At 46.4% G+C, this 14020-nt stretch overlaps 1 protein-coding gene across 1 annotated transcript in view; it reads left to right on the forward strand.

Moving 5' to 3' along the window:
- Positions 1-8923, forward strand: part of LOC135895833 (acetylcholinesterase 4-like) — a 61831-nt gene extending 52908 nt beyond the window's left edge. Inside the window, exons 14-15 of the mRNA XM_065424032.1 lie at positions 4912-5066; positions 8292-8923. Of these exons, the coding sequence (XP_065280104.1) occupies positions 4912-5066; positions 8292-8502 (366 nt within the window). The 3' untranslated portion in view covers positions 8503-8923. The remainder of the gene's footprint in view (positions 1-4911; positions 5067-8291) is intronic.
- The last annotated feature ends 5097 nt before the right edge of the window (positions 8924-14020 follow it).

Below are 14020 nucleotides of genomic sequence, written 5' to 3' on the forward strand. Positions count from 1 at the left end.
CTGAGGTTTGCTCGAGCTGTAACAGGAGAGGAGACTCCCGAGCGCATGATCCTGTTATTGGGTGCATCGTACATCCATCGTCGTTTGCGCTGTGGAAGTAATGTTGAACCTTCAAGCGTCACAGATAACGAGGGCAAAGCAAGAAGAAACTCGCAAAACGTTAGGTTCAACAATTACCCGTGTTTGAAACAGCCGATCATACTATATCCGCATATAGGACACTCACGCCGAAAAATTAACTGCTAGGATGGCGCTAAATTACATTATGAAAACCATTGTTGAAAACATACATGATGGTTGGTGCACTCGTACACTCAGTACATAAACTACAGTACATTACTTTTACAAAATAAATATTCTAAACTTATCTCTATGCTTTAAGAGGAATCTTTAGCTCGCGCGCAACGCTTATGCCTCTTGGTCACGTAAAAAGCGGAAATGCTTATCTGAGATAATCGATGGGTCAAGTTAAATTATGTTTGTTGCATTTGAGAGAAAAAATGATATTCCACGGAGTGACTGAAGTGAAATTTCCCTAATGGGTTTGAAGTTTCTTACATTTCTTTCCAAATTGGTAAGTTTGAAAATATAAAAGCGTGATGTTTACCAATCCGTAACTGTGCACCAAAAATGCATTTTGCAGTAGTATAAACTGCATCCGTTTGGCACCTACAGCGAATAAATTTGATACATGAATTTGTTACAATGTTTACAAGAATTTTGCGAAACTCCTACTAAGATTAGAATGGTACATATTCCACAGCAATGCATGATACATCAATTTTTGCGCTTGAGATGCAATATGAGGTTCAGCTTACGGAATTGTGATTCCAATTTTCTTTGCTCAACTAAAGGATCCTTAATTTATCCTGTTGTTTTTGTAAACTTTGCAAGTTTAAGCAATTTTCGCACAAATTGAAAGCCTGAATCAGAAACCTGCTTCCAGTAGTCACAAATTTCAGCGTTTTCCTTTAAATTCAGCAATTGCAACAAAATTGGCGCAGTACTTACCGAGGAAAACGAATTCTCTGTTCCCATGTATTTAGATAGAAACCCTGAGCTAAAGCTTTCTCTTAACACGAGGCATTTTACAGCGCAGCTAGTTGCCCCTAGTTGGTAGGGATTTTCGTGTCCATCAGCAAAAAGAAAAGCAAATTGAATCGAAAAACTGCATATCTTCTTTCGAATCAGGCTCCCAACACGCAGCTCAGTATTCCTTTTAATATAGAACAGCACAAAACAAACGTCAAAACTACGTCATGGATGACAAGCCGCCTGTGAAAAATGCGAGGCACGTTCCTTCTTTCCGCGTATGTTTCCTGGTAAAGATTACGATTGCATGAGATGCTTCGGTAGGAAAGGGGCAACAGCAGTACACAAACGACGTCACCAAACTTCATATATAAAAGGGATACTGGGCAAGCAACTCATTCAGTTCATTGCAAGATCGCAATGGATAGAACACACAAGGACTCCCGAAGAGAACGTGAATACGATGAGCGTCGAAGAGTGCAAAATTGCAATGCTCAACAACGGTGTGGTGCTAAGACTAGGCTGAACAATAAAAAATTTTACATTCCTATCGACGGCATCTGAGAGGTTTACTAAGAGATTCGCACCGCCAGGGCATCAATGCCTTCGAGGACGCGAATGGTAGGACCAACTTTGAATACTGCAGTCAGTACGATTTTATTTCTACCAGAACTCGCTACCGACAACCTGGGGCGATTCAACAGACAGTCTGTATCGGTGCAATTTGAAGCGGTGGCGCCAAATCAGGTAACAGACGTTAGAGTCTACACACGAAAATATGTGTTGGCTATCAACGTCCCACATGAGACAGCGCTGAGAAATCTGACTAAAGTTAAAGAACTAGGTGGCGTTAAGCTTCGCTCGTACATCCCCTAAACCGTGGTTCCACTGCTACTGTCAACTACGATGGTGACTGCTCCATCTCCAGTGCTGACTTGCCGATTCTAGTGAAGCCTACCGTTAATGGCGTCACCATAAGACATGTGTATCGCCTCGGCACATCCCGCTGTGTGAAAATTATTTTGAACGGTGAGACTCTCCCTTCGCACTTCAAGTTGGGCCACTTTAGACACCCTGTGAGACCATTCATTCCAAGGCCACTTCAATACCGCTATTGTATGAGGCTGGGACACGTGAGCGCCGTGGGCAAGAACACGACAGTGCGTTCAAGCGTCAGTGAGTCCCACACTGCAGATCCTTGTGCAGCGACGGTTGTCAAATGCACCAATTGCCTTGGGTCCCATGATGCTTGCTCGAAAGATTGCCCCAAAATGAAAAAGGCAAAGGCGGTCTTGGAGCAGATGCGAGAGACCATTCCTCTCTCGGGAAGCTGTTGCGGCCTTTAGAAAGCGACTCTCCCGACGCTGTCAGACTTCAAAGCACACTGATGCCTCTGTGAAGACTACACCACATCCGACCACACCTCCTCCTCTGCCTCCTAGGCCTGGCGCAATTCAATCCAAATCTGAGAAGGCCATGGTGGAGAACAATACAACTTGGTCCGCACTACTAAATTAGCAGTCAATGACGAAACAACGGAAGTCACTACCGAAGTCACTACCGAAGTCACAAACGGAGCCGCAGCCGATGCCACAGCTGGAGCCGTGGTTCCACTACTGGAGCCGATGCCACAGCCGATGCCACAGCCGTTCCAATAGCCCGAGCCGGAGCCACTTCAAGTGCTACAGCTGCGCATGGCTGGAGAACGCACAGCACGGGTCCCTGACAAATTCTTAGAAGAAGAACGGCAAGTGGTTATGATGCTCTTGGTCTCTGATGAATACTTTTCGAATGCTCTTGAACAGCCGGCACACTTGGTCAGCGCGAAGAGCAATGCAAGTGCTGGATGCTCTCAATTCAGTACTTGCAACTATTGAGTAAACGTCATGGCTCGCCCACACCATTCTATCCGCACTGAAGTGAAAAAGGCTATTCTTTAGCTTAATAATACACTGCCACGCACTGCAACTTTCTGCTGACACCCACCGGCTCCTTGGTCTTCCCTGGTGACTTCAAAGTGTATCACCACCTATGAGGAAGCACGAAGGTTAGCTTCAGACAGCAGAATGACGGCAGCCTAAGGTAACGGCAGAGCACGTGCTTCGACTTGACTGATTTCTAGGCGCTTTTCTGCGTACACACTGTGGTACCTCCTTCCCTCTTTTCTCTTTATATTCCCCTTTCCCTTCCCCGAGGCTAGGGTAGCAAACCGCATGCTTGTCTGATTGACCTCCTTGCGTTTCCTCTTTTTGCTATCTCTCTCTTGACAGTCAAGGTGATAGACATCAATGCTGGCGCAAGCTTGTGACGCAGAGTTTAACTGGAGATAACGATAGCGTTGTTGTAGTAACCAACCAAGTTCGACTTAGCTGATGTCGCACAAAGTCTGGCAGCAATATGAGTGTTATCGCGCAGTTTTCCTTTTCCTTCGGCTAGAGGGCCCATGTAACACGAAAACATAAATATATGAGCTCGACATTGAAACGTTCTGAGAGCTTTCAATGTTAAACGGCATTACAGGTAAGTTATGGGGCAAAATCGGACTTTTTGCACTCGCCATTGCAACACCCATGGAATGCTGCGTTTCCGAGAGGCGAGTGTAATGATGTCAAAGCGTTCCGTCACAGTACACACGGTTTCCTAAGCAAGTTCTTCAATACCGAGCTACCGCACCTCTTGACATGCTTAGAATTCTACGAGTTAAATGGGAGTTCTCTTCCCCGTGGAGAATAGCGCCAACACATGCTGCTGACACGTGAAAACTAAACATGACGTCGTGTTACCTTACCGTGCCGGATGCGGAATTCAAGGCGTCGGTTTGCCAATGTAGGCTGTAAGGAATGCTTCATTGTGGTATTTATGTTAAAGATAGCATACATAGAGGATTCCTGGTACCCATGTAGTAAAAGCCAGACCAACGTCTACATATAAATATTTCTAAGAAACTATGTGCTTTCCCCACGCCTGGAAACGATTGTCAAATTTTGCGAAACCTAACTCACTCAGAGTATATGTGGAGCGCATGCGCCTACATATACTCCTTGCTTTGGTCCCACTAAATGACACGTGAACAGAGATAACATGATAAATCCTATGCACGGTGTGTTCGCTACACGACCGAATTGTTTTTGGGTGCGCCCACCGAATCCTCTAAATCGGGTACAAATGCAACCAAGTAACGCGTCACGAGGCAGAGACTATAATTCGATAACGTTGTTGCTCAAACATTTCGAACATAGTATTAGTACTGCGGTTCAAGAACGCATATAAAAATAAAAAATGCCAAAAATTGCGAGCGAGCAAATCTGAAGGTTTCATGTTACCGACTTTCACTTTTGCGGCAGGGTATGGGACCGGGATAGTGGTTGAATATCTATCTCAATAGGGGAAAGGGGTACAATGGACAGTTCATTTTAGCATCTTATCTAGTGTACCTTCTGCTATGTGATTGTCAACGTGGCACAGCAAAAAAATGCAACTGATGTTGAATGAAAGCACACCCCCCCCCCCCCCCCCCCAGCTGCAGTTTTCTTGAATCAGAACTTCACGTCAGACAGGTGCTTTCTGGAAATGGGGAAACTATTATGCAGTAGGTGCCATGGCCGGTCAAATGCAAAATTTGTTGATAACGCAAATTTATGCACACACTGTGGCACCCACTTCGGAGTGAAAGAACCTAAAAGGACCATGTGAATTATTCATGCTCCTCCTCATTCACATCCAACAGAAAAACCAAAAGCCTGCAACTTTAAGACCCTCAGCAGACACCCGAGTGTAACAAATACGGTTGTCGTTGTTTACAGAAAATGGAGGGCCCTGCTCTTTCCACGCACACACACGTCGGCGGTGGTCTCGAACGCTTCTCAATTTTTCTTGCAGTCGGAGTATCCTTGGAATGTGGCCGAGACACGGTTTCCGGATTTGGACCTTCTATTCGGCGTACCATTGATATCCTCAGACCCTGTGTACCCCGAACACATGAAGCAAACAAGCCTTAAATTTATGAGGGTGTGGTCCACCTTCATAAAAACAGGGTACGTAGTTTTCGTTCTTATTTGCCAATTCACATTCCTACGCTGCATGAGTGAAAGAAAAATACCAAGAGTGAAAGCATATGCATATGTTGGTCAATCTGAGCAGCAATTATGTAAAAAAATAATGAGGCTGCATCCCTTTAGGCTGTTTCGTTTTTCGGGCTCTATATATATATTATTATGCGAAGTATATTACGAAAGCAGAACCCAGCTCCTCAGGCGCGGCGGTGTCGCCTTCAATGACCTTTGACCCCATGCCGTACCACGTGACACCGTGACATCACGACAGAGGAGAAACGGTGCTCCAACGCGCGCCGTCGCTCGCGGCGGTATATAAGCAGCTGCGCTTGTTTCTAGGTGGCTTTGGCTCAACTCTTGCAAGATGGGCTGGGTGGGAATCGAACCATGGTCTCCGGAGTGTGAGACGGAGACGCTACCACTGAGCCACGAATACGATGCTTCAAAGCGCTACAAAAGCGCCTCTAGTGAATGCGGTGTTGCCTTAGAAACGAGCTGTTTCTAAGGCTGAGGCGTGCGTCGCTTGCTCAGGCGCACATTTCGTTGCCGCGCCGAACGCTGCGTTGCTCGACGCTCACCGCGTCCAATGCGGGGCGCGTAGTCGCTGCGGCGTAGCCCATTGTCTTACACCCCTTGGCGAGTCGATGGGATTTATTTATTGTATTTATTAATACCGTTTACGAACGGGTGAAAATCAAGGCCAAATCGGTTTTAACGCAATTTTAATTCATTTCGGTCGCGGTGCAACATTTTCAAACAATTGGGCTTTACCCGTAGAGGAAGGACCCTGGATTCAGGGTATTCCGCATTTGGCCGGTTGACCTTAAAGTATTCCTGTCCACAAACTACTCGTCTAATTGAGAGCAAATATTGCTCACAGGGTAGCATATTGTAGTCTAAGTTGTTTTAGATGTATTTAAACATCGCGACTTGCTTGCATTTTGTATAATGAAGGAGAAAAATTGGAGGACGCTTAAGCTTCGCCTTCAAGAGTGGAACGCGATAGCGTTATCGCATCCCGTTCGCACCGCCTACTCAAACGCGCTACGCAAGCCAAACGTCGCGATCGGCAGAGATAGCCGGGCCCCGACGCGCCATGAAGATGGACGCGGTCATGGGGCGAATGGTGCGCCACGTGTCGGGGCAGCGCCGTACATTGCGAGGAGGTGGTCTTCTGTGTTTGCCGCAAGATGGCTCTGGTGTTCGCAGAGCGCAGAATAAATTTAGCGGAAACGTACTTCGCTACTCGTGAAACTGCGACTTCTGTAAGTTACATGGTCATAATTACCGATATACACCACATTATAACATTCTACGGCACGTTTCTAGGCAAAACCGCATTCACTAGAGGTAATTTTGTCCCGTTTTGAAGGAACGAACTCGTGGCTGAGTGGTAGCGTCTCCGTATCACACTCCGGAAACCCAGGTTCGATTGCCACCAGCCCATCTTGCAAGATGTTTTTTATTTATGAAGTGCCTTCTGGGATTTATCGCTCACGGCCAACGCCGCCGACGGCGACGACACCGGCTTTTCTGCGACACGAGCTCCTTAACGCTGTCGCATTAAAATGCTTTCGGCTACGAACGCACATTTTGCCGACAGCAGCCAAGCTGCCGATTCGACAGGTTGCGCCATAGGGCGGTCGAACTGCATCTACTGCATCTTAGAAGCAAGCGCGCTTCTCTCCTATCCCCCTAGCCGAGAAGTGTGCCTCGACGTCCGCCCGATGGGGCAACCTGTTGGATCAGCAGCTTGGCTCCCACCTAAAAAGTATGTGCGCGTAGCATAAAGCACTTTCTGTTTCATACTACAAAATGCAAGCAAGTACCGATGTTGACGTTACATAGACTACAATATGTTACCCTGTGAGCGATGTTTGCTCTCGATTAAACGAGTAGTTTGTGGACAGGGTTTTTTTAAATGTCCACCGGCCAAATACGGAAGACCCTGTATATTGAGCATATTTGTGATCTGCCAGTGTCTCTGAGGACGACTACGGGACGCCTTTATCACCGATATCAACTTTGCGTTCTTTATCGCAATGCAGCGTTTTTTCCCCCTGGCGGATTGCCTAACCTTTCACTAATATTGATTACCACAGAGCGGCACATCTGTCTTAATTATTTTTACTCAGCTGAAACGTTTGTAGGCACTGCTCAGGAAGTATTTGCTCAAGCGCAAGTTGGGCGCTAGGTATTTTGCCAGCGAGAAACACTGTAAGTTGAGAGGCGTCGGCAGGTTTTTTACACCGTCAAATGCCCCATGGAAAATAGCCGACACTGCATATTTCGGCATGGTGAATAGACCGCATGAACCAAGAATAATGGTGTCTTATACGTAGGTTACAACACATTCGATATATCTGTAATGCCCGTCAGCTCTTCCGTGCCTGACAACTGTGACAAGGAGATGCGTGTCGACGTTGCATTCCGTCTAACAAACTACGTGCAGTGCGGCGAAACTGATTGGTTGTGTCAACTGGCCTAAGAACCAGACCAAACACGTACTCAGAAGGCCTCCCCTGTATTGATGCGACTAATCGCTGCCTTCTTGACAGCGATTGAATGGTACCTTCAGCAAAGAATTACTCGACCATAATGAACGAACACTTCTTTCCGAGCAGCAAGCTTGCGGCTGCTGTTTCGGAGTGAAATTGAGGGCTGAAGTTTATTTAATCCGATGAAGCACAGGAAAAAAATAGACAGAAAAGCCACAAGAGAGTCTTGAAATTCTTCGACGACTGATGACAAATACGCTGAATGGCCACGCCGGTGAAGTGTGGGAGAACTCACAATAGTGAAAATAGGCAAATACAGATTCATTCAATCGTGTAAGAACCACATAAATGCGGTGACAAATTGGTGTTTTGTCAACAAAATAAATAAATAACCCGACAACTCACACATGCTAAGAAAACACCTGTTGATTTGATGGTAATAGCTGTGTGGTTCATCCCGACAGAAAAAGAAAACAAAAGTACGATGACACACCACTGGCATTAAGAAAATATAGTACACAATTACGCACCGCTAGCGCAAGTTACACTAAACGGACATAAACACTGTAACTGGCTGACGCAAACCACTGCCTTCTTTACCTTGCACCGAGTTATTCAGGTGGAGCAGAGTTTAACGGTCTTAATATACAATTAATAAATAATTAATAATTAATAATTAATATACAATTAATATAGATTTGTGACACAGGAGGCTGCCGACCTTCAATGGCTACCCGTGGCCACTCATGATTGAGGACTCGCGGTGGACGGCAACCTCAGTCATCATCCGGGATGGCATGAAGCTGTCCGCTCCCACACGATTCGTTCAGAAGAGGTGCGAACTGATCGACGCCATCCTGATGAAGGCCGTCAAAGAGCCGGGCAGCGATTCCAACGACTTCGCCACGGAAACAGACTAACGCTATTCTGAGCCAGTGCGAAGAAATATTTTCTATAAGTTTATCATTTATTATCTAGCGGTCTTGCAATACAACGAGGCATTATTCGCGAAGTATTTCTTCTGAACCCTTTACCTTTCAATTTTGGGTACATAAAATATTTGGCATTCAGCAAGTGGGCTGGCGGGGAGTCATTTGATATGCGTTAGGCAGCCATATCTTCTAAACAGTCGCAGGTTGTGTGAATGGTATCAGATTTACTCTCGAGTGGTCGCATGAAGACGATACGGACAGTGCGGTTTTATTGAGTGCTTTAGATATGTAGCAGTATAACCGACAACTAACGAAATGAAAAATACACACCGAGACGAATTGAATAGAGCTTGATAAGAAAAACAAATATGAATTAAAAAGATAGGAAACAGTGACGTTTCACAAAAGTTTTCTGTTTCTTATGCTTTTTTCTCGTGCGTGTTAGTTTTGCATTTGCTGCAGCTTTGACATTCCCTAAAATTTATTATATGTAAGCATTCTGTATGTAGCCTATATTCAACGGTCGTTTCATATCACAACGTGCTTTGCCATTAATATAACAAGGGCACTGTTGTAATCTTTATAAGTGCTACGCTTTTGTGGTATACAGGAGAGCCAAAGCACTACGTCGTTTTCTCATATCTGCTTATATACGTTCTATGTATTGCGTAATCCTTAATGTGGGCAGGTGATGTGTCGCTCTTTGTGAAACTTGCGAGCCAGTTCTTGCTTCTTTTCCCTATGATTGTTCTGGCTTCATAAAATTGGGATGATTATTACTAATAGCAAAATTATTGTTATGTTGACGACTATGATGGCAAATACAACAAATTGTCTTATTGGCCGCTTTTTAGCCAATACTAATCTATCGTGTATACTTGTTGATGTTTGGAGTCACCGTCAGCATCTGAAAATAATTATGCACAAATTGAACTATTGCAACGATGCCAGTGCATTTATGTAAAAATTTCTAGACACCCGCCTCTATGTCTCTAGTGTAGCTTTCAGCTGCTGAACACGAAGTCAACGGTAAGAATGCCGGTCATAATCGGCTGGATTCTGTTAGGAGAAGAATCCTAGAACGTTCATGCAGTAAAAGTTGCGCGTAATGGAACCACAATGGTCAAGTAAATGGACAATCGTTTTATATTGCATCCCTAATAAGGCCTGCGTTTCCATGGGACGACGCAGATAAATGACGAAAAAAATTTCGGTAGAACCAATCTTGTGCTGACTGTCGGCATAGAGGCCATTAGCAGTGACGTAATGCTGCGGCACAACCTATTGCCACTGCCGAAACGCGTCATGTATGAGGCACGTACTGCAGCACGGCTTCTCACTCGCGCTGCCCTATGGACATGCAGCGCTGCCGAGAATTCCGCGCACGACCTCCGAGATGCGTGGTGCGCCGGTCGTGCGAATGCTGAGAATTGTTTGCTCGCTGGCCGTATACCCACTGGCGCACACCTGGTTTTCATTCCGTCTATAGCAGGGAAGAAATAATCAAAGATTTCATTTAATACCACTACAATTCTTCGGAAACTTACCCCACTTTGCGGTATGTGTCTATGGAGATAAGTTCACACCTAACATCATCTTTCTTACCAACTTTGGTAACTAGGTACTCTAGGGTTAAATGGGTTGACGACAGAGCTGCTGTGATGGGGGAGCCGGGTTCAAAAGCTACCATTCGACAAGTCGTGGTAACCGGATACGTAACTCTGGGCACGTGGTGCTATTCAATAAATGTCTCTCATGCCATTTTGGTTCGCTGGATATGAGCCACTCAATAACGAACATCTTTCACGCCAGCTAGGTTCACTGGGGCTGTGTTGCTCTTCGATGGTCCTTTTTCATTCAAGATTGGGGTACTCGTTATGTGTCATTTTGTATGTGCCGCTCTTGAATGAGCGAGACTTTGAGGCCAACTTGGGGCGCATGGTATTCGCCACTGGATCTGTGCTGCTCTTGAATAAAACATACGAAGAATTACCCACAACGCATGGGATATGTTCATAATACCAATAAAGTCGCGATGGTCTCTAAAGGATGCATGGTCGCTTTCTGGGGGAGATTTCTGTATCTATGTTTGTATCTACCATTGCATGTTTGTAAATAACAGTTTTCCTGCCTGGCTTGGTTACTGGGCAGTTCTTGGTCGAATGGGTAACACCTCGAGCTGCTGTGCTGAGGCAAAGAGGTTCGAGGCCAGCCATCCGACCAGCTTTGGTCACTGAGTATGTGGCAATGTGTACATGCGTGCTGCTCTTCAAAGATCCTCGGCGACGTAGGTTTCTCTGAGCTGCAAGATTGTGTAGGTACCGCTGTTACAAAAAAAAAAACGCTTCAACGCCGACATGGAGCACGGTCTATATATGTGCCAGTCGGTCTCTGCTAGTCTTCAATGAACCCCTTAGATGCCCATTTGGGTCTCCGGGTATTTGCCAGTAGGTGTGTACCGCTCTTCAATGAACGTATTTCTCGCCAGCTTGGGTAACAGCTACGTATGGGCCACTGGGAATGTGGCGCTTGCGAATTACGAAAAATATTTCTGAAATTCCTTCGATGCTGAATGGAATCGAGCCCACGACACGAGTGTTGCTCAAGGTCAGCAGCTCCACGCATTAGCAAGACTGCACCACGAATGCAGTGCGTACGTGCCCCCTTTTCAGACAATGTCTGACGCTAACAAGGCTTCAGCGAGCTGCGCCATAAGTGCACTGGGTATGTTCCTCTCTTCGATGAACTTCTCGCCAACTTAAGTCACTGAGTTTGAACCGCTGGGTACGAGCCACTGGGGGCCAGCGAGGGAACAATGTTCAGCGTTTGCAAGCACTGGCGCGCCATGTTTTTGTCTGTTATGCTACGGGCAGACTACCCAGCAGCGCCAGTAGATGACGCAGCATGTCCAGAAAACGCGAGAGAACAGCTCAGCTGCCGCATGACGCTTTTCTCAAGGTTTAGCTCGCACCAGCGTGCGGTGCATTTCGAATCCTGAATGCTGAAAGATGCTGAATGGAATCGCCGAGTGTTCTGGCGGGGAGCGCGAAGGAGGAGTCCCGACGCAGTATACGCCTCATACGTAATTCGTTTCGAAGGCGGCAATACGCTGTTTGTCGACATATTGACATAGGTAGGCATGCTTACTCATGAGTACACTGACTTACACTGCCATACTCATTTTACGCTGATACTCACTCACTCACTCATCACTCATATACTCGCTTCACACTCACTCATATTCAATTTGCTCATTTGCTGAGATTCGATTCGCTCCAAGTGAATGTGCAGTGCCAAATTACTGGCTTTTATATGTATAATGCAATATTTGTGGCAAAGTAATCAGTTAAAAAGGTAATTAGGAAAATGAATCATAAAGTTATATTTTGTGATTTATTTGCAGAGTAAGTAATGTCTGCCCCGTCAATTAATCCAGGTCATTGAGTAGATTTGTGCTACATGCCACAGGAGATTGTTTAAAACTCTCCTAGATTGAAAAAAAAACGCCGTATTCAAAACATTCTTGGTGCTGATATGTGTAGAACCTCAGTAAACTCTCTGAAAAGGAAAGGCGGCAATGCTTGCCTGTAATTACAATAAACTGATATTTACTGAATGTTCATTAGCAGTTAAAGCGACAATAAAGACTATGTGATGCGATGCGTGCGCTTGAAGTAGTACCGGTGGGTGACAGCTCTCCTGTTTAAAAAAAGATCTATGCTAGTCCTTGCTTTGAGCTGTTCGAGCATTTGGCCCCAATTTTCGGTCGTAACAAGCTTGACCAGTTCTAAAATTATATCCTCGTTCTCCCATTTTCTTATATCACTAAGGTATAGGAATATATATATATATATATATATATATATATATATATATATATATATATATATATATTGTAAAGGGGGTTTATTCGGGTCGTAGAGAAGCAGCGACCAACGCGGCAACAGCAGGTATGGCGCAGCCAGCGAGCGAACAGGGTACGAGCCACGCGATGGCAATGCGGCTTTTCAGCCTGCCGATCTTCTTCGTCACAATCACCCCTGGAATTGAAGAGTAGCCATCCTGGCGACCTAGGAAGAGGTGGGCGGATCGTAGTACTGCTTCAGCCGGTCAATGTGTACAGTCTCTCGCCCTCGTCGACGGAGATCGGGAGATGGCGATGCGGGTTCGACCACGTAGTTCACTGGTGATGTTTGTGCAACCACGCGGTAGGGCCCGTGCTACTTCGGGAGGAGCTTGGACGAAAGGCCAGGAGCAGCAACAGGTGGGACCCAAAGCCACACGAGTGAGTCGACGGAGAAGGGGTGAGGGGGAGGATTGAGGTCATGGCGCTCTTTTTGGCGGCACTGTTGAGCAGACGTCAAAGAACGGGCCAGTTGTCGGCATTTCTCGGCGTGCTGAGCAATCGCAGAAACAGGTGAGCATGCAGCAGGGTCAGGCCGGTACGGGAGAACAGTATCAATGGTGCTGGAGGGATGGCGGCCGTAAAGCAGGAAGAATGGCGAGAATCCAGTAGTGGCTTGACAGGCAGTGTTATATGCGTAAGTGACGAACGGAAGTACAAGATCCCAGTTGGAGTGGTCAGATGCAACATACATTGATAGCATGTCACCAAGAGTTTTGTTGAATCATTCTGTTAAGCCATTGGTCTGTGGATGATAAGCAGTAGTAGTGCGGTGAATAATTTGGCATTCAGATAGGAGTGACTGCAGGACGTCTGAGAGGAATACGCTGCCCCGATCACTCAACAGTTCGCGAAGGGCGCCATGGCGGAGAACGAAGTTGTTTAGTATGAACGAGGCGATGTCTTTTGCTGATGCAGCAGGCAAGGCGGCGGTTTCGGCATACCGTGTCAGATGATCTACGGCCACAACAATCCATCGGTTGCCAGCGCCAGTAGATGGAAGAGGCCCGTATATATCAATGCCAACGCGGTCGAATGGTTGAGCTGGGCAGGGAAGTGGTTGGAGAGGTGCGGTGGAGAGATGCGGGACACATTTGCATCGCTGGCAGGCAATGCAGGAGCGCACGTATTTGTGGACGAAGGTGTACATCCCTCGCCAATAATATCGTAGGCGAAGCCGTGTGTAAGTTTTTGACACTCCGCCGTGACCACACTGCGGGTCAGAATGAAAAGCGGAGCATAAATCTTGTCGTAGGTGGCGAGGCACTACTAAGAGCCATTTGCGGCCGTCATTTTGGTAGTTGCGGCAGTGTAAAAGTCCGTCGCGGATTGTGAAATGCTGCGCCTGTCGGCGTAACGCTCGAGGCGCCAAAGTTGCCGGAGGATTTGATAAAAAGTCGAATATCATGACGATCCATGGGTCTTTTCATTGCCCCGATGCCACGTCCAGGATGTCAAGTGGTGAGATGTCATGTCTATAAGTAGAAGTGCTGCTGTCTGATGTAACTGGGGAGCGCGAGAGGGCATTGGCGTCAGAGTGTTTGCGTCCAGAACGATAGACGACTCGGATATCGCATTCCTGGATTCGGAGGGCCCACCGAG

Source organism: Dermacentor albipictus, chromosome 2, assembly GCF_038994185.2.
Source record: "Dermacentor albipictus isolate Rhodes 1998 colony chromosome 2, USDA_Dalb.pri_finalv2, whole genome shotgun sequence".
Taxonomy (NCBI): domain Eukaryota; kingdom Metazoa; phylum Arthropoda; class Arachnida; order Ixodida; family Ixodidae; genus Dermacentor; species Dermacentor albipictus.